The sequence below is a fragment of the Primulina tabacum genome, chromosome 2, assembly GCF_025594145.1.
Source record: "Primulina tabacum isolate GXHZ01 chromosome 2, ASM2559414v2, whole genome shotgun sequence".
NCBI lineage: Eukaryota > Viridiplantae > Streptophyta > Magnoliopsida > Lamiales > Gesneriaceae > Primulina > Primulina tabacum.
In genome coordinates this window covers 53,665,439-53,690,377 of record NC_134551.1, presented here as the reverse complement: position 1 = coordinate 53,690,377, position 24,939 = coordinate 53,665,439, and the positions used below count along the sequence as shown (strand labels likewise).

The 24,939-nt window shown below is 34.1% G+C and overlaps 4 protein-coding genes and 1 long non-coding RNA gene across 9 annotated transcripts; 2 read left to right on the top strand and 3 right to left on the bottom strand.

The window, feature by feature from the left end:
* The first annotated feature begins 1,082 nt into the window (after positions 1 to 1,082).
* Positions 1,083 to 4,180, top strand: LOC142537004 (PI-PLC X domain-containing protein At5g67130). Its single transcript, XM_075642515.1, has 8 exons — positions 1,083 to 1,505; positions 1,614 to 1,736; positions 1,871 to 2,008; positions 2,112 to 2,210; positions 2,324 to 2,627; positions 2,710 to 2,933; positions 3,014 to 3,100; positions 3,839 to 4,180. The coding sequence occupies exons 1-8, from the start codon at positions 1,296 to 1,298 to the stop codon at positions 4,019 to 4,021; spliced, it is 1,368 nt and encodes a 455-aa protein (XP_075498630.1). The 5' UTR covers positions 1,083 to 1,295; the 3' UTR covers positions 4,022 to 4,180.
* A 500-nt stretch (positions 4,181 to 4,680) lies between these two features.
* Positions 4,681 to 7,097, bottom strand: LOC142537007 (F-box protein At5g67140). Its single transcript, XM_075642521.1, has 5 exons — positions 6,684 to 7,097; positions 6,451 to 6,597; positions 5,710 to 5,845; positions 5,513 to 5,611; positions 4,681 to 5,025 (listed from the first exon to the last, which is right to left on the bottom strand). The coding sequence occupies exons 1-5, from the start codon at positions 6,791 to 6,793 to the stop codon at positions 4,816 to 4,818; spliced, it is 702 nt and encodes a 233-aa protein (XP_075498636.1). The 5' UTR covers positions 6,794 to 7,097; the 3' UTR covers positions 4,681 to 4,815.
* A 2,332-nt stretch (positions 7,098 to 9,429) lies between these two features.
* Positions 9,430 to 14,984, bottom strand: LOC142537005 (filament-like plant protein 7). Of its 2 annotated transcripts, XM_075642516.1 has the most exons (6): positions 14,845 to 14,984; positions 13,866 to 13,977; positions 13,231 to 13,375; positions 10,639 to 13,108; positions 10,495 to 10,552; positions 9,430 to 10,239 (listed from the first exon to the last, which is right to left on the bottom strand). In XM_075642516.1, the coding sequence occupies exons 2-6, from the start codon at positions 13,971 to 13,973 to the stop codon at positions 9,760 to 9,762; spliced, it is 3,261 nt and encodes a 1,086-aa protein (XP_075498631.1). In that variant the 5' UTR covers positions 13,974 to 13,977; positions 14,845 to 14,984; the 3' UTR covers positions 9,430 to 9,759. The 2 variants fall into 2 exon arrangements, with proteins under 2 accessions (XP_075498631.1, XP_075498632.1); XM_075642517.1 differs by lacking the exon at positions 13,866 to 13,977 and having other exon boundaries at positions 14,845 to 14,968.
* Positions 14,985 to 18,751: 3,767 nt separating this feature from the next.
* Positions 18,752 to 20,173, top strand: LOC142537008 (uncharacterized). Of its 4 annotated transcripts, XR_012818488.1 has the most exons (4): positions 18,752 to 18,802; positions 18,910 to 18,991; positions 19,083 to 19,662; positions 19,849 to 20,173. It is a non-coding gene; the product is annotated as an uncharacterized LOC142537008 (long non-coding RNA). The 4 variants fall into 4 exon arrangements; XR_012818487.1 differs by having other exon boundaries at positions 19,083 to 20,173; XR_012818489.1 differs by having other exon boundaries at positions 18,910 to 19,007; positions 19,083 to 20,173.
* A 1,051-nt stretch (positions 20,174 to 21,224) lies between these two features.
* On the bottom strand, positions 21,225 to 21,683 carry LOC142537876 (ethylene-responsive transcription factor ERF011-like). Its single transcript, XM_075643359.1, has one exon. The coding sequence runs from the start codon at positions 21,681 to 21,683 to the stop codon at positions 21,225 to 21,227; it is 459 nt and encodes a 152-aa protein (XP_075499474.1).
* Between the last annotated feature and the right edge of the window lie 3,256 nt (positions 21,684 to 24,939).

The window sequence follows — 24,939 nt, the reverse complement described above, 5'->3', positions numbered from 1 at the left end:
GAACCATCCTAGCATGAGATGCTATGCCTTTCATGCTTCGACTTCACCAATGTGCGTTGGGCGGTTTTAAAGTACCGACCTAGGGTGCCTCGTTCTTCTCCGGCTGCAATCCTTAACCTGGAATTCGTCCATCTATTACAGGTTCGGGTGGTAGATCGGATCAGTTCCAAGTTATTCTAAATATTTTGGAACCAACGACGACGATTTTCGACTAAATTTACCAATTCCGTCCACAATAGATCCAAAACTTCAAAACATTAACGGTCTGTTTGGCAACCAAGATTTGGAAGGATTTCATGAGATTTGGAATTGGATTTAGAATTGGATTTGGAAATTCAAGTATTTGAAATTTGCATTTGGTGTTTGGTTTAAAATTTAATAATACTATTTACAAATCCATTTCTTGTTTGGAGAAAAAAAGATTCGAATTTGGAATTTAAAATTTTACTAAGCTACCCTTAGAAATTATATAAACATAAATAACCCAAAGAAGTTTAGAAATTAATAATTCTTCTCTATTATTTGTGTTTGTAAATTCAAAAATTAATTATTATATATTAATCATAATGAACCTAAAATAATAATTAAAAAATCATCAAACAACTTCAAACTTTAACATTAAATTAATTATTAAACGTAAAAAGAGGCTTTGGTAATTACTATAATTTCTATTATATTAATCAGTAAATAACACACGAAACTTATAAAATTTAAACGAAATCTTTCAACTTTTAAAAAAATTTAAAAGGAAAAAAAAAGTCTAATCATTTAAAAATTTTTGGTGGAGAAAATTGACTGATGAGAATAATGTGTTGATGATAATGATGTGTTGGATAAAAAAGTAATTGTATGTTTTTAAAATCCAAATACCACCAAATCTTATCAAATTTGACGGGATTTGGATATACTCATTGAAATCTCATGAAATCCCATAAAATTATAAACAAATTCGAATTCTTTTTTTGAATCACCTTGCCAAACAGTAAAAATATGATTTTGAAATCCAAATTCCATGAAATCCTCCCAAATCCTGTCGCCAAACACACAGTAAGCCTTGTTGGGATTTTGTGTGAAGTTGTATTATTTAAAAAGTAAAGATTTTTTCTTTCGAGCACAAACAATATCTGCCATAGGGTTCTAAAATCGAGACTTCCATTTCAAAAGAAAAGAGAATTCCACTGTCCTTGCCTGTTTTTATTTCAAAACCGAGACTTCCCTTTCAAATGAAAAAAAAGACCGAGATTTAGTTCCTTATTATATTTTTAGAAAAGAGACTTCCTTATTTTTATGTTCGAATGAATTTGATTTTCCTCACTGCCACTGCCACTGCCACTGCCACCGCCCGACACCCGATGTTGGCATGTTTGGCGGAGCTTTGCAGTATGAAGCCAAGCTCAATTTTTCCCATTGGGCGACTTTTTTCTCGAGTGCAAGTTGTGTTATTTATTTTCTTCTCACCTCTGTTCGTCCCCACCTCCACCGCTTGCTCCAATGGCAATTGTCAGGTATTTCAACTGATTCATTCTTTTCTTTCAGTATTTTTGCGTGGATCCTTACATTTCTTGGCATCTTGTCCCTTGTAAATGAGCTGAGTCTTCTAAGAATTTGGGCAGCTTCTGGAATCGTGTGTTTCTGCTACTGACTGTGGGCCTGGTCTATATTGTGGCAATTGCCCTTCACTTGGCAAGAATCAACCTTATTGCATTAGGGGTCAAGCCACTACACCAGCTTCTATTGTAATGAACGCTGATCTTAACTCCTCTATTTGTCTTTGTTTAGTAATTAGTATTCAAGAATTCCTACTTGTTTTCTTGATTTTGAGTTTTGGTAGTAATTACTTTGTGGTTTTGTATCATGCTGAATAAGATAGATTAGTGGGCTGCCCTTTAACAAGTACTCTTGGCTAGTGGCACATAATGCCTTCTCCCGTGTGGATGCTCCTTTATTGACTGGTGCCCAAAGACTTACTTTTTATAATCAAGAAGACACTGTTACTAGTCAATTGAGGGTATGCAAATTGTATGCCTTTTTATTACATTTTTAAGATAAGAACAATTGCTTCTATGTTATCCATTCATATTCTTTTTTGTATTTATTTGAATTTTACGTAGAATGGAGTAAGGGGACTTATGCTGGACATGTATGACTTCGAGAACGATATCTGGCTATGCCATTCATTCCGTGGCCAATGCTACAACTTCACTTCATTTGTAATTTCTGGCCTCCTTTCTCCGATAAATTTAGTTTTATGTAGTGCGATATTGAGCATAATTTGTTCGAAACGATTTTGTAATGTGTTTTTCAAAAAATTCAAAAATTTTAGGAACCTGCAATCAATACACTGAGAGAAGTGGAAGCATTCCTAACTCAGAATCCTACAGAGATTGTTACTATCATAATTGAAGATTATATTCATTCACCAAAAGGGCTAACAAGGGTGTTCGCCGATGCTGGTTTGGACAAGTATTGGTATCCGGTTTCGAGGATGCCCAAAAAGGGAGAAGATTGGCCGACTATTAATAACATGGTAAGAAATAATCATCGTCTACTGGTTTTCACTTCTGATTCTTCAAAGGAGGCTACTGAAGGAATTGCGTACCAGTGGAAGTACATGGTGGAAAATGAGCGTAAGTATCAGTTAGTAGAATACCAATTTGACTGAAGTGTTGTTTTGTTTAATAGAAATCTTGATCCTATTATGTGTTTCAGCTGGAGATCCTGGAATTATACCTGGTTCATGCCCGAACAGAAAGGAATCAAAGCCACTCAATTCAAGAACTGCCTCTCTATTTCTAATGAACTACTTTCCAACCATGCCAGTTCAAACTGAAGCTTGCAAAGAGCATTCTTCCCCAGTAACTGATATGGCTGCGACCTGTTATAAATCAGCCAGGAATATGATGCCTAATTTTTTAGCTGTGAATTTTTACATGGTATTGACATTTTAAACTTGAAGAAACGTATTAAACGTATAATTTTAGTTGTAAGCATTACCATTAGTTCCAATGTGCAGAGAAGTGATGGAGGAGGTGTTTTCGATGTTTTGGATCATATGAATGGTCAGTCATTGTGTGGGTGTAGCACGGTATACGCTTGCCAGGTTTTTCTAAACTTTCTCTCCTGAAAATTTCGTTACTTCAAGAAAATAGTGAGAGTTGCAAAATAAGAAAATGTAGCTGATGCAGAATCATTAAGAGCTCATTAAGAGCTATAATATATGTATTATGAAAAGTTGGCTGTCTCGTTCATCAAGAGCTTTTAGAAATTTATGTATGGATTGGTTTAATCTGGATAAAAAGTGATTTAATATTTGCACGTAAATTATGGTTTTCATCTTTTATTCTTTTGAAATAAAGTTGGGCATAGTAACATACAATGGGAGTAGCTTAGATTTTATGTATGAATTTGAAAATTAAGAATAGTTTATTGTGATATGATTATTGATCCATTTCAAACCTGGTGCTTTATCTGAAATTAGATTTTTTTTTCCGTGGAGATGCTTGTGATTCATTGAACTACTTATTGAATTGTCACACATTGGAAAATTCAACTGGCAAAACAAGATGAGCACCTCTATATCTCTTCGATTTCTTTCAGCTTTGCAAGTCCTTAAACTTGCTTTTTCGGGATACTTGGTGTTGTCCACCGGCTCTTGCCCCACTTATCAAGGGCGGATCTAGGAATTTTGGAAAAGTGGACAAGAGTAACTCATAAATTTTGGGGGCAAAACTTGTTTTAAAAAATTAGACCATAAAATTTCGAAACATTTTTCTTTGATCGACACACTAGTCATACAAAACAAAATTGAGTAGCTTAATACTAAAAGGACTTGTTGCAGGCCGGAGCACCTTTTGGAAGTTGCAAAACTATTCCTGTGTCCAACACAACTCCACCTGCCACTGCAACTGATGGAAGCTTTTCGGGTTCTGTTCAGTTAACGAGCTACGCTTCAGCCATCATAGTCCCTTCCATATCGTTTATATGCCTGCTACTTTTTCTTGTGTTCGTTTCGTTTTTGTGACCATGATAAATATTGGATTTAACCATTCAGTCTATAGAAGTCGAAATATAAAAGGGTTTACCGAATTTGGTTTGAGCCAGATGTGTACAAACAGCGGTATGCTATATGTGCAGTTTATTGTATTGAAGCAGACTGAGGTGTTATGAAATGAGTTTTACACTTATAATCTACCAAGGATTTATGTTCTGTTATTAGATAGATAAGATTGAATAGTTTGTCAATTTAATAGAAGATAAGTATTTAATCACTTGATATTTTCATTTGAATCATGGATATTTACTGAAATCCAAGTTTTTCTCTGAGTTGCCAATCCAACATATCATTTTATGTTGGCAAAAGCACGAGGATACTGGGAAACACACAAGTGCTACATACTGTTAAAAGTAGTCTTGCAAATTCCCCACTTACATCAAAGAGAACAAAAATTGTTGATACAACAAACTCCCAACAAATTTCACAAAATAATCCATCTCTAACATACGATGAATCAAACTACACACATATGACCTAAGTTTCGATGAAGTTGTAAAGAACACTTCATGTCTTCAACAAAAACTTAACTGGTACTCTCGAATAAGTATGTACAGAGATAATCAATGGACCACGGAAGTCTTAGCAATGTCTTCAATATTACAATGTTTTCATAAAATAAGAACAGATAAACAAAATAACCAGATTATTGATAAATTGAATAACGAACCATTCGCGGTTCTTGAATGCTGGCCTTTTCTGAGTGAATTTACATATATACAAAGATGATAAGCCTATACACTTTTCAATGAGAAAAAGAAGCCTTAATAAACTGCCCGCGGATGGGATCTTCCATCACCTAATATTCCTTTCGGTTGTATCTGAAGAGCTGGACTGATTGTAAGCATACCAATAAAGCAATCCAAAGGTATCTTAATACCCCATACATTGATGGATTCGAGCTTTCGACATTTATTTACAAGAACTAGAAGTCCATCCTCAGTTACATGGCGACAACCCCACAACACTATACTCTGGAAAAGGGGAAGATAATAACAATATTATCAGCTCAAAGATCTTGTAGCTTTATAAACTTGCAACATTTGGTCATTTCTTTGTTACACTTTTAGATATACAGATAGATCATTTGATCGATATATTTGATCCTTTCGGCTAAAAATTTATTACTTTGATGAAAACAAAGGAAATTTAGTAAATAAGAGAACCTCAGCTGAACTAAGAAACCAGACTAAAGTCCCAAGCTTTCTTTAAAGTGTGAACGTTATTTGCATTTTGCAATATATTTTGTGTTGCCCAAGCTAATTATTGAAAAGAAAAAACCACAAGAATTTTTATTAATAAACTGAAGTGTATCTGACATTAAATGAAATGCAAATAACACCAATCTTCCCAAATATTTCCAATTTTTTTGTATGGAATTTCACAGCACTCATATTCCAAAGTTTTGTGAACCCATATCGATAAACACAAATTTTCCTTTACTAGTGCAATAGTGTGTACCTTCAAGTGAGGACAGCTCTCTGCAATGGCAATTAAGGATGAATCCGTAACAAACGTACCACCAATATTCAGGTGTTGTAGTGAAGTAGCTCTTGAAATCTGCAAGAAAAAAACGTCAATTCAGATGCTATGCAAATGCTTAAACTTTGGCTCAAGAATGGAGTACGATCAGAAAAAAATAGTGACTGAATTCATACAAGTTGAACAACTCCTTTATCTGTAATTGCTGCCACACCCCACAAAGAAACTGAAGAAAGGTTTCCAATACATTTTGCATGAGACATTTGGTACAATCCATAATCAGTTATCATGCAACCCCAACGGCTTCTTGATCTGCACCACATACCATAGGTATCAAGATTCATTAGATAATCTCCAATTTTCATATCAGATTCTATCATCTTCCAAGAAACATAGGGAAACAAAATTTAATACATGGTCTAGCTTCATGATATCATAACGTTTATAATCTTATAACTGAAACGTATTCCGTGAACTTCACTCCATTGCCAGTTTTATGCAGATTCCTACTAAGAACTAGGACTGGGAGAATCTCAATATATCCATATGTTAGAAGGTTTCCAGTACCTCCGATTGAAAATGGACAGAATACTCTATTATTCTACAAGCAGACGTGATAACAGGGACAGATATCATTTAAAACCAAAAAGATCTGGATTTTTATTTGTAATTCTTCTAAAAAATTTACATTTCAAAATCTGAATTTTAATATGCAATCCTTATAAAAAATTATAGGTTCATCGCAGAAAGATTGTCCAGGTGGCTTGTAAAACTATACTACTGACTCTTCAGAGAGAAAATTAGCTCTGGAACTAGGAACACCCAACTCAAGGAATCAAAGACTATAATTCAACCACCACAGTTCAGCCCAGAATTTCAATGATCGGTTAAAAAGTATAATAAATAAAATTGCATACATATCCAGGTCTTTGAGACCATAAGCTAAAAGAACCAATCTTGTAGTAGATTCATCGTCCATTTTCCACCCAGAGAAACTGAGAATTCTCCTCCGAGCCAAAGATTCCTTCACTCCTTGTCTCCATTTCCGACACACGCGGCTTGCCCTACATACATAAATACACACACACAAACTTAAATACACAAAATAATTCAACCCAAAAGAAGATTTTTACAAATAAAATCAACCCACCGAGCCATATCTTTGAAGCAAGTCAAGATGGTAAATATGTGGGCCAATAAATCAAGAGGCAGACGATCAATTACTGCTTCATATTCTCCTCCTTCCATATCTACAAGCATGATCAATAATTAGGATACAAATTAAAAAAATTAAAGAAAACAAATTTAGGATTCTTTCTCGGGATTTTTTGTGCTTGTTGCGTGGGAGAAAAACGTAAAGAAAAAGGGTGGCAGTTTTTGGCGCTTCCCAGCAAAGAACTCAGCTTGGCTCACGCATAAATACCCATATTTGTACACACATACACACGTGCCAACCAAAGAAAGAAGATGAACACAGAGTGTGGTCATCTTTCATCATTCTATATTGAGGTTTTGACTCTAATTGCACACACAAATGTCTTTACCATTCTGTATTGAGATTTTGAAAATATGTAAAATCTAATTGCGCAAATAAATGTCCTTTGACTAACATATGACATACATAGTTGGAAGAATTTGCGAACTGGAGGAGGTAACACAATTCAACAAGTTGTCCAAGTGAATCACGTAAATACAGTATATACAATAAATACTAGATACGAGGGCATTCTGGATGTATTGATTTTTTTTATTTTTAGATACGAGGGCATTCTGGATATTGATTTTTTTTTAATTTTTTTTACTTTAATAAACTTATATTATACAATATATTTTTGAGATAAAAATAATAGTTTTTATTCAAACAATATATGTTCTACAATATCTTTTCGTAGCATAATTAACAAAAAAAATGATAATTTGGTAGTATACAATATAATTTTAAACATAAAAAATAATATTTTTCATTAATCGAATATTTTTTACTCAAATCATCATATATCACAAAATATATTTTTCATAACAAAACTAAAAAAAAACGATATTTTTACAGTAAAAAAACTATTTTTGAAATAAAATAAAATATTTTTCATCAATAGATCAGATCAGTTATATGTATCATATATTTGACTCGTGAGACGAATTCACGTGAGTTTTTATGACCATGTTAAAGTGAAATCCCTTATATAGTATATTTTGGTGTTTTTGTAATATGCATATTTTGGTGTATTGGTATAGCCTTCTATAAACATCCATGAAACTTCCAATTTCTATCATTTTAGTGCTCTTTAATTTTCTCTCTTTGATTATTCTTCTATACACATGATTTAATACTTAACATATTTATAAAAATTTTATATTTATTTTTTTTTTCTTGCTTTTCAAATTAAATTAATTATATACATAGATTTTTCAAAATTATGTTTGTCGGTTGATCCGCACCGTCGTATAATGGATTGTTTTAGGCTGCGAGCTAATTCACTCCGACCGCCAAATATAAGTAAAGATTAGCGAGTTTGCTCGAAAGCCCCGCCCCGTCAAATAAGTAGGTTAGGTTGTCCCAAGCTGTCCAGATGGTTATTTGCATGCCGATCCACCATGCTGCTCGTTTTGACAACTCTATATATATTACAAAAAAAATTAATAACAAAATATTGTTTAATGTGTACTACTATTATGTTCACGCAATGTATCTTCATTGGACGCTAATATATATTACAAAAACTCATCTGAAATCATCTCACATATCAACTTTGTGAGATGAATCTCCGACTTGATCTAAGCTATGAAAAATATTAATTTTTATGTCCAAATTATTAATTTTAATTATAAAAGAATCATTTTTTGTTACTTATGTTATGAAAAATATTGTGTAATATACGTTGATTCGAGTGATAAGTATTAAATTTTATATCAAAAATATATTTATTGTGTAATATTACCGATTTAAGTGAAAATTATAGCTTTTACGTCGGTAATCTTACTTTTTCACTGTGTGTATGAGCCAAGCCTATCAGTGTCACATATATATAAATTTGTTAGACTCTTGCACAAAAACTAACTCAAAATTATATATGGTAGTTTTCCTATACCCTTTTTGTATTCTTTTTTTTTTCTTTTTGGTGAAATAAATTATTATATAATTAACTTTGACACAGCTGCTTCATTTAAACATGGTCATTGGTCAGGTTCGGGTCGAGAAAATCCTTATGCTTACCCGGCCCAACCGTGGCCGGTTATGGTTTGGGTCACGAAACTAGTGGTTCGTGTCCAGCTCTGAGTCTGGTTAACCGCCGGTTTCTGGTCCGATTCGACATTTTTTACTTTTTTAAATTTAAAAAAAAAAAATTGAAAAAAGGATAAACTCTTCCATCCTTAAATATTTGAAAATGTGAAATTACGGATGACAATTTAAGAATAAGGGATATGTTTCTCGTTTTATAGTATTGCAATCCCTTCTCTTTCACAAAAAAATCCGACGTGGGACTCCAATGCATAAGCTAGCATTGTCCTACATACAAAATAAATAAGTATCAAATTAATCAATTATAGATCAGGATCTGTTTTTTTTCTCCAAATTATCAAATAGACACAATTATTTCAATTTGGTTGTAAAAATATTCTCTCAAAAGTTGGCCTATAGTTTGTGACACATGTTTATTTATTAATAATTATAAATTTTAAAGAAAAACTTTTTGCCGAAACAGTAATGGATGATATAAAATTATACGAGAAAAATTCTAATAAATATTATTAAAATGTATTTAAATCAGAAATGATAATTCTAAGCAAGATATTTCAAACTATTTTGTTGAGGTAGGATACTGTTCAATAAAATATTTTTTTAGAAGTAACAAAATGCTGAAACAAAAAGAAATTTTATGTTGGAATCCATAAAATGAAGAACATGCAATGTAGTATATTGAAACCGTCTCCGAAAATGTGAAATGTTATTTATACAACACACACACACACACCCACACACACACACCCACACCCCAAGACTCGTGCAAAACACAGAATTTGCAGTCCTCTCTGATGGTCTCTAGCTTTCAATATCCTCGGTAGACATGAAAAAAAACAATGCAGCACCCAGGAATCGATATTTCATTTGACAACCAACTCTGCAACATAAGCACCTGAAGTACTAATTTAGCCACTTTAACCTACACAAGCATCCATTGTAATTCAACCAAATTGTCCCAAAAAACCAACAGCTTGAGTGAAGCTTATAGGAAGGGTGCTTCCTTGCCACTACTTTTCTTTTTTAGCCAAAACATTTTTCTCAAAAAACTTTTACCTTCTTTTTTCTTAATCGGGACAATAGCCATGGAAGCAACCGTGTTTTTATCTTCTTTGAGAAGATTGTTCCCGTTCGGATCACCCAACTTTCGCCAAGGTTCTACTACCGTAATGATACTAACAGAAGGATTGTTGTTTACATTTTGAGTATCTTTGTTAGTGGTGGGAAAACCATTGATTTGATCATTATCCTCAGCTTGCATTTTATCTATTAGAGAGGATCTCTGGCTAGAATTCGTATGGAGATTGGACACATTGGTAACAACAGTGTCGGAAGGTGTGAATGTTACCTTCTCAAAAAGAGATGCATCAATAGGTGAAGCCAATGCTTTCAATTGCTTCCCGAGATTTATGATAGTTTCTTGGCATTCTGCCAATTTTTCTGAAGCTGCAGCGATCTCCAGTTCCTATGAGGTCAAATCGATATTAGCATGAAATAATAGTAGTACGGATTTCAATGAACAATGTATAACTTAACAAAAGTCACAAGACCAATATCGTTATGATGGGCAGGAGGAAGTTAATGAACAATTTCGAAAAATGAGTTGAGTAACACAAAATTTGAGGGTGAATTAATTGGATGCCTAAAAAGGATGCTTTGAACTCCAAATGTGCTTTCAAGACCTCAGGTGTGCTATTAATGGATTGAAATAAAAACTTACAGTTCGGAGTTGATTATCAAAGTGCTCTCTGGCAACGGGAACTTCATTGCTCGTCATACTGAAATCAAATCAACTTTAGTAACTGGAAAGCCTGCTGGAAACTATATCATGTGCGTGCTAAGAAAACAGAACAAAATTACATACCTCTGTAGTTGCATCTTTATGTCATGGCATGTTTCCTCCGGCGTTCTACGATATTGTTTATTATTTTCCACCTCTCTTTCTAAATGTGAAGTATTTTGATGAGATTTTCCCTCTTCAAGACTGGGTTCCATTAGCTGAGTCTCAAGATCTTCTTTTACGATCTTTTCCTTAGATTGCTCCACTGTTACCACCTCTGAGCGCAAATTTTCAACAATGACTTTAGGTTCTTGAAGTTCAATCCTGAAGTTTACCGTATCTGATTGAGGCATGCCTCCCATACCAACAAGTGAAGATTGCTTATTTGACGACTCAATATTTAATCTTTCACTCTCTTCATTTGTGTTCTGCTTAAGTGCTTCTGTTTGGCAAGAACCGTCGTGCCTACTGAGAGGATAAACCACGTGATGATATGGCATCTCTTCTCTCTTGGTATGAAGTTGATTAGACTCTGTTAAGTTATTTGCTGATCCATTGTCCATTTCACTCTCACTTCTTGATTCATCCCAATCCAAATGATTACGGATTGCGTCTTTCATGCTCGAAACATCTTGAACCGGAAAGCAGTGATTCGTTACCCATTCAAAACTTGAAGCTACCAGTTGAACCAACCGTTGGAGATCAGCTTTCCCATTCAATATATCATTGCAAGTCTGACCAAATTGTCGCAAAATAGTTGTGAGCTCAGCAGCTTTCCACTGAAACACTCGAACAATGTAGCCTGCCGGGGTTTTTGTATTCTTATATGATAAAAGCTTATCGGCCATCCCTGATAGAGACTCTGCCACACAATTATCATCAGATGGCGCGTTAATTCCTTCAAGGAGTTCAAGAATTTTGAGTACAGCTATGCTCACATTCGACTGGAAAATTTTGTCACTCTCTCGTTTCACTGAGATATCATTTCCATTACTTGTATCGGAAGCATCCGGACTTAAAGACTTATTTGGTGATACCAGAGAAACATTCCCATTTACTTTATGGGAATTTGACGTATCATTGTTATCTGTACCTCCTCTAGCGTTTGAGCTGTGGTTCTGTGACAAGGCAACTCTGATCTCTTCTAGTACTTCATGAGGGTTTCTTTTGGATATATGGCAATGCTCCCAGAGCATTTTAAGCACGTCTCCAAGCTTCCCAGGAACTCTATCGTCTTCTAGGTTGTCCGACTGAATTCCCTGACCAAAGATTAATGATTCTGATTGAAAATCGTAAACTGGAACCATCTCCATACCAAGTGCTGGTGAAGAATGTCCGCCAGATGGACTTCCTGAGGGACCAGTAATCTCGTTACCTGCCTCAGAGGAATGATGAGAACTTCCAGCCGGATAATTGACAGATACCACTGCCAACTTTTCCATCTCAGCAAAATCAGCCATAAGATTCATGTCTGAACTTCCCATGTTTCTGTGAGATGGCGTACCCAATTGTTTCTTATTATTGAATCGCTCAAGTTCTGATATCAAAGCAGAAGCCCAAGATTCCTCACAGTTGACTTTGTCATCGCTTCCCATATCAGATGAGGCAGGCAGAGAATGTTCTGGAAAGAAACGTTGATGACCTGGTTCTGCAGTTGTTTGGCCTTCAAGTGATTCGTCTATCTGTCCAGCCACTGATAGTCTGAAAGGTGTACGGGCACACATGGTTCTAGCATAGTGGAGTTCACTTGAATTATTGAGAAGTGCACTTTTTAGAATTCTGTTTTCTTCTTCCATCACATGCAACTGCTCGGTCAGCGAATTGATCCTTTTGCTTGGTGTGTCAGAAGGCACGTTAACGTGAAAGTTCCCTGAACTAATCAGAGAATAATTTGGCCTTCTTCTCCTTATCTCCACTTGATCCTTTCCAAGAATTTCGACTTCATTCCTCATTTTAGCTAAAGCAGCAGGGCCAGGCAACCGTTTCCGGACAAGGAGGCGTAGCCTTTGACATTCTGACTCCAACTTTGCAATTTTTTTTACACTCTCCTGTAGTTGTTTTTGAGTGACCTCAGATGTTCGACGATTAAATTCCCTCTCCTCATTCCGGATGTCATGCTCCTTCTCAAGAACACGGACCTCGTACTTCAGAGAAGTATTCTCTTTTTCAGCAGATTCTACTCTCAACATAAGGGCATTATGATCAGCCTCTACCCGAGTTTTGTACTTACTTAAATCTTCAATAACCTTGTCCTTTCCTGATAAAGCTTTACTGAGATGAGTATTCTCAGCATCTAATTTGGCAAGCCCCTCGACAGCTTCTGATAGCTTTTCATCTAAAATAATCCTCGTTTTCTCAAATTCTTCTTTTGTTTTCGCCACTGCACCATGAACTCTTTTCTCCTGCTCTTCACGAACAAACCTCAATTGCTGTGTACACTGCTTCAATGCAGCTTCCAAGTGGCCCAAACGTTTTTCAGAAGCTGCTTTCTGCTGTAAAACATTATCAAGTTCTTGTTTCAAAGATACTGCTTCTGACTCTGCCTTCTCCCAGCCTACATATAAATAAATAGGGGATATCAAATTATGAACAAAGTTGCAAGGAAAGGTTCCAGAGATTCCACTTTACGAGTTGTAGATAGGCGGTGATTTACTATAATTTTTAGCAGTAGATCACCTGCAATAGCTTCTTGGGCAATTTTCATCTGTGTCTTTGCCATGTTATCATTGGCGTTAGATTCAGAGAGGGCAGATGAAAGCTTGCCATCTAGAAATTTAAGATCTCTTTCCAGTTCTGCTTTCTCATCAAGAAGTTCCCGTGCCTGCAAAACATGTTAGAAAATTTTCCATCAGCTGAAACATTTTTTGGAACATTAAGCAAATAACAAGATACTTGAAGGCGAACGAGTTTGGTTCATCAATTTCGAGTATCACACAACGTTTTTATAGTTCCTGGGCTTATTTAAAGTTTGAATCAAGTTAGACTCATAATTGTACAACTGATGGGAGAAATAACCAAAAAAAAAAAGTACTTGTGTCAAAGCTCAGAAATGGATGTAAGATTTTGTCATGAGAATCTTATTAAATATTGCAAATTTCACATCTTTTAACCAAGTTGGTTCGAATGGAGAATTTGGTCTGTGGAATAAAGTGATTAACAATAAAGATTGGAGGAAAAAACAATGCCTAATTTGCTGATATCAGAATTGAGATTTAGAAACATAAATGAGGATTATGTATGTTCCCTGTATATTCCTTGTTGGCATTGAACTTGTAATGATAAGACGGAGAACAAACAACTGCTAATGAGACCTCTGTTATTTCCTCATTTCTGCTAAAAGAAATGTTTGATGATAATGTCTTTTCCGTAGATTTTTTCTTCCAAAGCCAAGACTTTTGATCCATTGTGGTTTTCAGCATCTAACTGCTCAAGCAAGACAGAAAATTTCAGTTGGTATCATATAGATTTCAGACTTCAAGCGTTTGAACACGCAGCTGAATATTGTTTGGATTAGTTTATCCATCGAATTAGAAGAGAAAACCATATATCTAGAATAAGTTACTCAACAAAAATCATTTCCCGGAACTTGAGCCCGAAACAGCTGCGGGATGAGTACATTTCTGGTCCACACGAACAATTCTACTAAATCGTACAGTTTACGAAAGCATTTTGTCATCGTGATATCATCGTCGCAGACTAACTAGTTCTATATAATGCACATATTTCATCATGAACGTGTGCTTGCAGCAAGAAAAACCAATGACAGGATCAAAAGCCAGTTCATGCAGCAATCAACGTCAGAAGCAGAACATAAAATTAAAATCAGAGAGCGAGAAAGCTCGTCATCCTAGGAAGAAATCTATGACACCAATCTCACGGAAAGCTGTCAATCAACCTAAAACAACCGTCAGCAAGCTCAAGGCATAAGCACTGTGGTTTTTTGTTCAGTTCCAGTCCTCCACCTTAGTTCAGTTGACTCAAACAAAAATCCGAAGAAAAACTAGAAATCCACCTTATATGATTTGAACAAAATCAGAAACGGATGTTTCCAAGGCCGAGGCATGTGCATTCACTGCAGTTGACTAAAACTCACAAACTCGCCAGCAAATGGATCACGGCAGGTAAAATATCGGGAATTTTGTTTTTTTTTTTAAAAAGGAAACAATCATCACAAAACAACGTCGAAAACTAGAATCAACAACTTCGTTCCGCGCGCATACGTATTATCAATGCATTGCATTACACCACAAAATAAACAACATGATCAATCCATAGTTCGATTGCACGTACCGGAGTTGGATAGAGCAAAACCGAATAAAATAATGGATGCAGCCACTCCGAGCAAATGTGAAGACCACACAGCAAATGATACCTACTTATTGTTTGCTTATATAAACTTATCTGCGAGCCAGAGACAAAGGAGAAAAGGTGTTTAAAAGTGGAAGGAGAAGGCAGCCGTAATAATAAAATGGGTCGGGTCGTCTCGGGTGAAAAAGCTTCTAAGCCGGTCGCTTCGACCCGACAGAGATGAGAGACCGAGTGTCAGTGTCACTGTTGCTATTTTCATTTGTTTAATCATGATTCATGCGTGCTCGATGTCCATATCCCAACCAACCCAATACAAGTAGAAATTTACTAAACGTATAAAAAAATTTAAGCTAAGGTCTTTGAACTCGTAATCAACATAAAATATCCATATATCATGTGTTTTTACCTTCTTCTCTGTCCTAACATTGTGTTACACGCATAGTAAACAATATATTTGGTTTTTCAAATAAAACCACATATGACATGAGAGTATGTCTCTTATGAGATGGTCTCACGAATCTTTATCTGTGAGACAGTTCAACCCTACCGATGATATTCACAATAAAAAATAATACTCTTACATAAAAAGTAATATTTTTTCATAGATTATCCAAATAAGATATCTGTTTCACAAAATACGATCCGTGAGATCGTCTGACACAGGTTTTTGTCATGACCATAAAGATGATGATATTTCGCGTTAAACTATTAAAAAATTTTATTTAACTTATTTTGTCGGTTCTAATTTAATTACTATTAGTATTATTTGTACGTGTTGTCAGCATGAAAGTCTGCTAAGTAAATTTTTTTTTTGATAATTTATTGCTATTAATTAGTGAGAGGCAAAATAATATTGCTATAATTTATTATATCGATTAAGTATTGTTTCATTATAAAATATAGATGTAAATTACATATGATGTGCAAAACTTATTTATGTTTACCTATTAATGATTCTTTAATTTTGATAAGTCACCATGCACTAACTAGCCACAAATAATGGAAAATCTCTGCCATTATATTAATTAGTGGGGTCACCCAAATTCGCCATATTCTCTTGGCATTGCTTGCATCACACAATTTTTTTTGTGAAGGTGACTTTTGCTAAATTACTAATTGATTTTTCGGTGACAGTATACTGTAGAGCACTAGAAGCCCGCAGACGAATTAAATTAAATGGTCCTGATATTTTATAATATTTTAATAATGTTTGGTGATTAAGATGCTTGTGTTATGAGCTGGATTCTTGTACATATTATTATCATATCAACTAAAATATTATGTTAATTTTGGACCTTATTTTTATATCATTGTCTCGTGAATTAATTTTATTAGATGAATATCCGACTTTACTCGACCGATAAAAAAAATTTCTCTTTCTATGTCAAAAATATGTGATATCGTCTTACAACATATCTTCTCTTTTGATATTAATTTTAAGGAACACCGAGGTGTAGTGATAAAATATTTAAACAATCACATCGAGAAAATAAATAAATGTTGTAGGATGCTTAAAAAATTTCATTTGAGTGGTGTATTTATTGATTCGATTTTGGAAAACCACAGACCGTCTTTTTTGGTTTTAGAAATTTCCGAACCGAAAACCGGGCCATATATTAAAATTTAAACCAACTCAGAATAGAAATGTGGTTTGGTTTCGGCGTAAAACGCAGTATAAAGTCCAAAATTGTTATTTTTCACGTTTTTCTTGATTTTGACTGAAAAAGTTGAACCTCAATAGATAAAATTCGGAAGCTTTTCTTCAAAATATAATTTAAGAATAAATGATTTTTGTATATATAAATACAAAAGATTACGTTTAAAAGTTCAATTTTCAGGTTTTTATTTCCCAGTTGAGTTCGGATTGATTTGTTCGGTTAAAACTGGAACTCTTTCTAAATATTATGTATAAACATTGAATTATTTTTTATTGTTCGGAAAAAAATAGGGATATCCACTGTGGAAATTATGAATATATCGTCCGAGTCAAATTTCATAATTAGGTTCCATGAATGAAACGGCAAGTTTTTCCTACGTCGTCAGTTTCAAATGGTTCGCTTGTCATAATTCTGTTTAATCTGATGCTTACTTTTCACTAATTGTGCACTCTAAGTATGATTTGGACGTATAATCACCTCCAAATATAATGACGACCTCTGATTAGAGTAGTCACCTAATCAGTGTGTGCAATTTTTATTCGCATTCTTTTCAAAGGGACACAGCTATACAAAAGATGATTATGTCAGAGCTAAGTACAAGAACAAGACGAACAGAAGAGTCATTGATAGCTATATAAAATAAATTTCACGTTGAAAATGGAAAAAGAAAATATTAATAAGTGAAAATACATCAAATAAGTTGTATTTAAGTGTTGATTAGTGTGGAAAGAAACATCCATTTTTATATTTAATAGTCAAAGATATTCAAAATCACATCATTTTGAAGACAGTCATATATTTTTATCAGAAATTGTTTCAACATTATGAATATAAGTCCATTTCTGAATTGTGCATCACGATTTATTATTATTATTATTATTATTATTATTATTATTATTATTATTATTATGTTTTGGGAAAATTATAAATATTGTTGTCTATAAATTTTGTTCTTGGTTTTGAAGTTTCTGAACAAAATTGTTATTACTCAAACAACAACATAGTGATGACAATGTTTTTTCAAGAAAAACGATATAGGGAATCACATCTGTAAATCTATTTTTCCTAAGACGTATAAAAAAAAATGTATGGACCGATGCTAATGACTTATTATTCGATGAAACACAAACTTTAGTGAGAAGCTCCCACGAGTTAATTTTGTGAGATAAATTTTTTATTTGGGTGATTAATGAAAAAATCTTATTTTTTATGTAAAAAAATATTACTTGTTATTGTAAATATAAATAAAATTCATCCATCTTACATATAAAGATTCATGTCATCATCTCACCGGACAAAACCTAATGTAGAGCTAGCTGTACGTTGATTCTTTTTAAGGCAATAACAATGTCTGCGTTAACCTTTCACAAAAAGTGGATGCAAGACTAGACCAAACAAAAGACGTACAACATGTGAGATTAATTGTTGAATAATCACATCTTCCTTTTGCTAATCTATCGTTTATTCCTAAATATAGTGGATTTGTCGTTATCATATGGAGACTCCTAGGGATGTAATCGAGCCGAGCCGAGCCGAACTCTTGAATGTTTGAGCTTGGCTCGTTTATAATCGAGCCGAACTCGAGCTTTATTTAACGAATATATGTATGGCTCACGAGTTTATTCAAACCTTTATCGAGCCTAAACAAGCTTAATAAATATGAATTATACATTTAAATTTTCATTAAACTAAATAAAAATAAATTATATATTTAAAGAAAAATATATTATCCTCATTAAAATTTGTAAATGTATTATAATAAATAAATTTAATATATTTTTTTATATATTTCATAAATAACATGCAAAATCAATAAATCAAATATCAAAACTATTATTTTTTCATCTAAAAGATTACTCATGAACTTACCAACGAACATGTTCACGAGCTAACGAGCCGAATACTGTAAAGCTTGAGTTTGGTTTGTTTATTTTAACGAGCCTCATTAAACGAGCTTTTATCGAATCGAGTTTCGAATAGCTCACAAACGATTTGGTTCGTTTACTTCCCTAGAAGTTCCCTCTTCAACCACAATCATGTACTTTTAGAACTGGGATATATTCACTTCCGCCAAAAAGCGAAACAGGCCCGTCATTTCTTTGGACCAACTCTGCCTTTTGAACCAAAACCCGGGAAGCCCAATTTAAATATTTGTACCCCGACTTTTGATTTTTGTATAGCATCACTGGTTTTTGAATACATTTCACTAGAGTTCGCCAACGGACAAGAAAAAAAAATGGGTAAAAGAAAGCATACCTCCTAAACGAGCGAAACAATTCCAAGTAACAAACAATTTAAACCATCAATTCCCGTTTCTTCGTGTTGAAAATACCCATGGTTATTGGCATTTGGGTAATTTTGTTTTTGATTTTGGGCGAGTTGTGAAGAGGGTAAGAAGGGAGGAGAGCAACCAGATACCTGAGCTCAGCTCGATGCTTTGGGATTGAAAATCATTAAAATTACCGCGGATGGTAATTGTTTTTTCGGGTTTGTTCTAAAATCGTAAGAAATTGTAATGCTTGTGAGTAATTGATTTGATCAGGAGAGCGTTGTTCGTGGCAGGGCATTAGCTGATCAATTGGAGGGAAATGAGGACGAGCATGAAAAGTATAGGAGTATGGTGGCTCGATTTATTGAGGTATGACTTTTTGCTGGATATAGCTTGGGAATTGGAATTGGTGATTTAAATCAAAATCAGCCGGTTATCTTGATTCTCTCATGAGTTTATTTCGTGGTACATTTATGTTTACCCCTTGTTTAGGATGTTTACCATTGCTACCAGTAGGCTTTTCAGGTGTTTTTTTAATGACATCTCACCGTGATTGGTAATCAGCTGCAATATGTTACAATTTGGTAACGATTAACTGTTTGTGTTTTGTTACAATGTTGTGTTGTGGTGCGGTGTTTAATATTTTCTTTGCAGTTGCTTTTCTTCAAAACTGAAAGATACCGCTTTCAAGTCTGAGTGATAGATGAGCTATATTTAGCAGAACAATCTGCAAAAAGTTTATGCGCTTTGTCGAAGATGAAGTCCCATTTGATGAATGCTGTCGGTCTATTCGAGAGGATGTCACTTGGGCAGGAAATGTTGAATTGCAAGCAGCTTTCTCTTGTGATGCGCATTAACATATGCATTCACACAGTACGATATGTTTACTTTATAAAACTAAAGAATTCTTAAACAGTTTCAACTGATTAGTTGATGATAAACTTTAGTCGAAGTACTCAATTTTTGAATGACAATAAATTGTTTGTGATGCTAAGTTATGCCGTACATTGAATAGACTCTGTAGATTTATCACGAATTTACTTTTCAAACTCTGTGCAGCACACGTGACCTCGCTGGTATATACAGATTTTTGATATGCATGCCACTCAGATGATTCATCTGTAAGTACATGTTCTCTTCTTTATTATCTTCGAACATTACACCCTTCAACGAACAATTTTTCATTGTTTTTGGATAACTGGTCGATTATATGGTTTAACTATGTGATAAACATAATAACATGTCGACCCTGAAAAATTTGAGAATAGATAAATGAAGATACTTTGGTTTTGGTCATGTGAAACATTCACTTGAACATATTTTAGTTGTGGCTAACCTTGAATATGAGTAAGTTGTGTTTGTTGATTTTTCAATCAATGCCACAATTAACAAGTTGCAACCCATTATATCGTTAAAAAAAATTAAAAAAATAAAACAATTTGTGACGCTTCAAATTTTCTAGTTAGCATAATATACCAACTTGTACAGAACCCATGCCGATGATGAACCCAAAAGCTGCTCCAATGCAAAGGACATTAAGGAGGTGGTGTTCTTTTTATCACATTCCCACTTCTATTTTACTAATCAAAACATCAATTCCATCTAGAACCCAGATCCTCGGTCGCAACTACCAGAAAGGGGCAATATCTGATGAGGGGATGATTTAATCATATAAGTGAAGCAAATTGTGTTGAATTTTTTAAAAATTGCACAATTTTAACATTTATTTTTTTATTTTTAAGCTATTTTAATAGTATTTTTCTTACAAAACGAGACCAATTTGACATTTTAATAATTTTTTCATTCGTAATGAAAGGAAAAGAGAAAAAAAGACAATCCGCCGCCTGAGTCTCACTCGGTGCTCACCACCACCATTCTCCAATCATCATTGTTATTATTATCTTGCTCAAATTTGACATCACATGCAATCGTACTCGAACTCAAATGTATATATAAAAATACGATTTTACAAATCTTTATCCTGTGAAATAGATCAACTTTTATCGATATTCACAATAAAAAAATAGTATTATTATCTTAAAAAGTAATATTTTTCATGGATGACTCATATAAAAGATTCGTTTCACAAAATACGATCAGTAAAATCGTCTGACACTGTTACCACCTCAAAATTAATCCAATTATGATTGATATGAAGAGATTTATAAATTTTGTTTCCAGTCTATTTAATTTAACAAGACATAATGGTGGAAACAACTGACAAAAGTGTTCTGTATTCCAAGAAAAAACAAAAAAAAGAAAGCTTTTTTATAAAAACAAAACTACATCAAAGAAAATTATGAGAAAAAAAAACTAGGATAATCTAATTCCTTCATTGCTGGAAAGCTACAAGATGCATGCTGATTTACCAGAAAGGTAGGAGGAAGAAGAGAGGCAAGGATGTATAATTTGGTTTCAATTTAATTTGCAGATCTTCAACAAAATTCAGCAGTCGGGCCTTCTTCGGGCTCGGGATCGGGCTTCTTGTTCAAATCAATCTGGTCTTGTAACCAACACGGTTTCAGCGATTGACGATTGATTGCATGTACCACCGTAGCGCCGCCGCCCTGGAGGGCGTCGACTCTAGCACCGACCTCCGCCGCCATCTTCCTTATAGAGGCGGCGGATAGATCCTTCACCCCTCCTACAGATATTTCATCTGGGAAATTGAGCTTCGCGGTCGGGCCGCGGAGGTAGAACACGGCGGTGTCGTAGGCTCTCGCCGCCGCAACGGGCGAGGAGTAAGAGCCGAGCCAAATCCTCGATCGCTTGTTTGGCTCACGAATCTCCGCCACCCACTTCCCCCACTTGCGCATCCTTATGCCTTTGTATGGCTTGTCAGTCCTCCTCCGGCTCACCGATCTGGGTCCTTCAGAAACGCCGCCGGCCTCCATAACCCTGGAAAATCGAAGGCGATTCGTTCTACAGGTCCCGCCTAAATAGGGATATTGGACAAGAAGCAGCGGGGGATTTGGCTAAGGGATTAAGGTTGTTGTCATAAACAGAGACGATGGTTGTTTTCCTTAAAAGCAAGTTTTTATCAAATCAAAAAAATGCACCGACACACCGCCACTCCCCACATACCAGATTTCAATTACATACACACACGTAAGTAACACAGACGTGTTTTATAATTTGGTACGCGGATATAAATTATATTTCTATTATTTTTATTTTCTAAAAAAAATATCATATCATTATTTATTAAATTTTGATAAAATTTTCATAAATTTCAAATAGATTTACGCGTTGATAAAATTTTTCCATGAATTTTTAGTTATGATTGAAGATATTTCAAGTTATGATTATTTTTTTTATTTCAAGTTAAGAATATTTTTTTCTGTCAAATTTAAAATGAATTGAAGGATATCTGGGCCGTGCGAGAATTATAATAAATTAGTGGGTTTGATCTGCAAAATGCAGTGAATTGTATCATAAATTAATAAAGATAATGAAAGTGGTTATTAATTATTAATATTATAATACATGGATTTTGTAATGGGGAGGTTAGGTCGTTGGTCGGCGGGTGGACAGATACCTCAGTGGCTTGATTTCTCCGTCCCCCCACTCTACTGTACGCTATTATTATATTATATTTATAATATTGTATTATTAACTATTATTATAATTTACTGTATTATGGTATTCAAAAAAATTAAAACGACTGTTTTAATTTATTTAATTTTTGTTTTTTCAAGAAGGACTTTATTAGATTTTTTTTGGACAGTTAACATAATAGCATTAGTTAATTTTATTTTCTTCCTGAATATTAATCATTCAAAAGTGTTTTTTTTTAATTTTATAATTAATAGTTTAGTTCGGGTTTATTCCTCCAAGAAAGTAAATTTCTAGGCTCCTAAAAGATGGGGGTAGGGGAAGAAGAATCAAAAGCGAAAAGAGCGTGAGTTATTTGATTTTTTGTTCGTCGTACATGTATAATCTCTACTGTGTCAGTCACGCCCAGTAAATTTTGAATTTCTCGTATGCTCATCTCTGAGTATCCTAATTCTTTCGTAAGATTCGTGACTACTTGGATCGAGCTATCTAGTTAATCATCTCACATTCACATTGTTGGATTACTTTCTCAAGTCTCTCCTTGATTGCTCTTTACTCTCCATCTTTTACTAATGTCTGTCTTGGTGTTTGTTTTCCGAAAACTCAGCGGACATATTTGTTCCAGTCACGTACCACTTCTCCAATGTCAAACTTATCGTTCTCATAATTGACACATGCATCAACATCCAACATTAATGCATGGTGCGACGATGGCTCCTAAGTGGTTGCCTCATTTCTATTTAGATCGCTATTAGTACTGACTTTTGACGTTTCATTTGCTCGGAGGAAATCCATAGTCACTTGGTTTCCCATGTTACATCCCAGTGCCTCATGCGCTCGTTCCATTCGGGATTTCCAAATTGCCCATGTGATAATTGCTAGCTCCCTGGATAATTTCCTATCAATTTGTATTTTCAACCATAAGATGAAATTTGTACTTCCGACAACTTCTGTTTGCTTAATAGTTACCCAGAAACCCGTTTTTTTCCCATACAGCTTTGGAATTTTTTTCCAATGCATCTTCTTCCGGCCTCTATCAAAACCCCACCAGAAGTTAGCACATGTTATCTCAATTTCAAAACAGATTCTCGCCGGAATTCTGAAACACGACATCACGTAAGAGGGTATCCCCTAAAGCCAACTTTAATTAATACTTCCTTACCCCAAGCTTATTCCACCATCCTTGAATTTTCTTGAGAATCCTATCCTTTTATTTCTTAATGAACATGTTGGAAGGCCGAGGTACAAACCGTGGCCTTGAACAACCGGTATAGTCAAGTATCATTTTCACCAGGGCAAGTTTCCAAGTAACGCCATGCAACCCTGACTCGGAATTCAAATCAATTTGTTTAGCACGTGTTCTGACATAAAAATATATATAATTAAAATCCAACCACTTCATTTGAAAATTACTATTAAAATTGATGTGTAGATATACTATTGAAATGAAAAAACACACATTTTATTTGATTTTAAACTGATAAAACGAACAAGTTTCTCCTTCATCTCGACAGCCATACATTATTGTTGTATATTGTAATAAGAACAAAGTCCCTTTCTAGTCGATAATAAAATGGTTCGAACGTGTCGAATTTAAGTTGCATTAATGGTCCCGACGCGACTTTGAATTAAATTTGTTTCTGCAATGCTAATCCCCAATTATTCAATTCCATAAATTTAAAATTAATTATTGTCTAATTAATTGGAATAATTCCTAGATTAGGGTTCTCCAATACTTTTCTCCGAGCCCAGCAAAACCTTGCCATCTTCAATTTTATCATCGAGAGATCTCCAAATCAACTAATTTTGTAAAAAAATATATTTAAATTAACATAAAAACTCTTGAAGAAATATTTTTTACTGCAAAAGTATCGTTTTTTATTATTGTATGAGGAAGAAATATTGTGTAACATATATTATTCCTTTATTAATTTGAATGAAAAAGTAATAACTACAATTATTGATCAGATATCATTAAATATGAGACCTGCTCTTAAATTAATTTTTTTAATCCAAATATATGATATATTTTTTTAAAAAAAAATAAGAAAATACGTGTAGTCGTTTATTTTCATGTTAAACAAATCAAAAGATTTCGTTGAAAGGAACTCATGTTTCATACATTTTAGGAATACACAATATATTTATATACTCTAATTCATTTTAAAGGCACAAATTGGCTCCGGCCACTAACTTCACCACAAAGCTTTGGTCAAGGTTATCAGCAGCATTATTGATCTTGTAAAGCTTAAAATAAAAACATATTTGTTATAAATAATATTTTCCTCGGAAGCTTATAAATTTCATAGTCCATATTTTACAATTAAAAAGTTTTGCATGGCTCGTGAATATGATCAAGAAACGATCGTAAAAGAGTTTTAAATAACTTTTTTTTTTTAAAAAAAATAAATAAATAAATTTCATTTTTAAAATAAATGTTAATTTTTTATTTGACAAGCACCACAATTTCTGTTCGACCACAATGCATGCCAAGGCTATAGAAATGGGGAATATGATGACAGAGATTCAATTATTCAGTCCGACTTCTCAGACATCCTATGCTTTACCCTCAAGCTTCCCAAGTCTAAAGGCTAA

Excerpts from the sequence above, each read along its gene's own strand:
- LOC142537004 (XM_075642515.1), top strand. The coding sequence starts at position 1,296 with ATGAATTTGATTTTCCTCACTGCCACTGCCACTGCCACTGCCACCGCC. Across the intron at positions 1,737-1,870 it reads CCACTACACCAGCTTCTATT|ATTAGTGGGCTGCCCTTTAA; the intron begins GTAATGAACGCT and ends TGAATAAGATAG. Across the intron at positions 2,009-2,111 it reads CTGTTACTAGTCAATTGAGG|AATGGAGTAAGGGGACTTAT; the intron begins GTATGCAAATTG and ends AATTTTACGTAG.
- LOC142537007 (XM_075642521.1), bottom strand. The coding sequence starts at position 6,793 with ATGCTTGTAGATATGGAAGGAGGAGAATATGAAGCAGTAATTGATCGT. Across the intron at positions 5,846-6,450 it reads GGTCTCAAAGACCTGGATAT|ATCAAGAAGCCGTTGGGGTT; the intron begins GTATGCAATTTT and ends TATGTGGTGCAG. Across the intron at positions 5,612-5,709 it reads ATAAAGGAGTTGTTCAACTT|ATTTCAAGAGCTACTTCACT; the intron begins GTATGAATTCAG and ends TTTTTCTTGCAG.
- LOC142537005 (XM_075642516.1), bottom strand. The coding sequence starts at position 13,973 with ATGCTGAAAACCACAATGGATCAAAAGTCTTGGCTTTGGAAGAAAAAA. Across the intron at positions 13,376-13,865 it reads GAAATGAGGAAATAACAGAG|GCACGGGAACTTCTTGATGA; the intron begins GTCTCATTAGCA and ends CATGTTTTGCAG. Across the intron at positions 10,553-10,638 it reads ATAAAGATGCAACTACAGAG|TATGACGAGCAATGAAGTTC; the intron begins GTATGTAATTTT and ends ATTTGATTTCAG.
- LOC142537876 (XM_075643359.1), bottom strand. The coding sequence starts at position 21,683 with ATGGAGGCCGGCGGCGTTTCTGAAGGACCCAGATCGGTGAGCCGGAGG.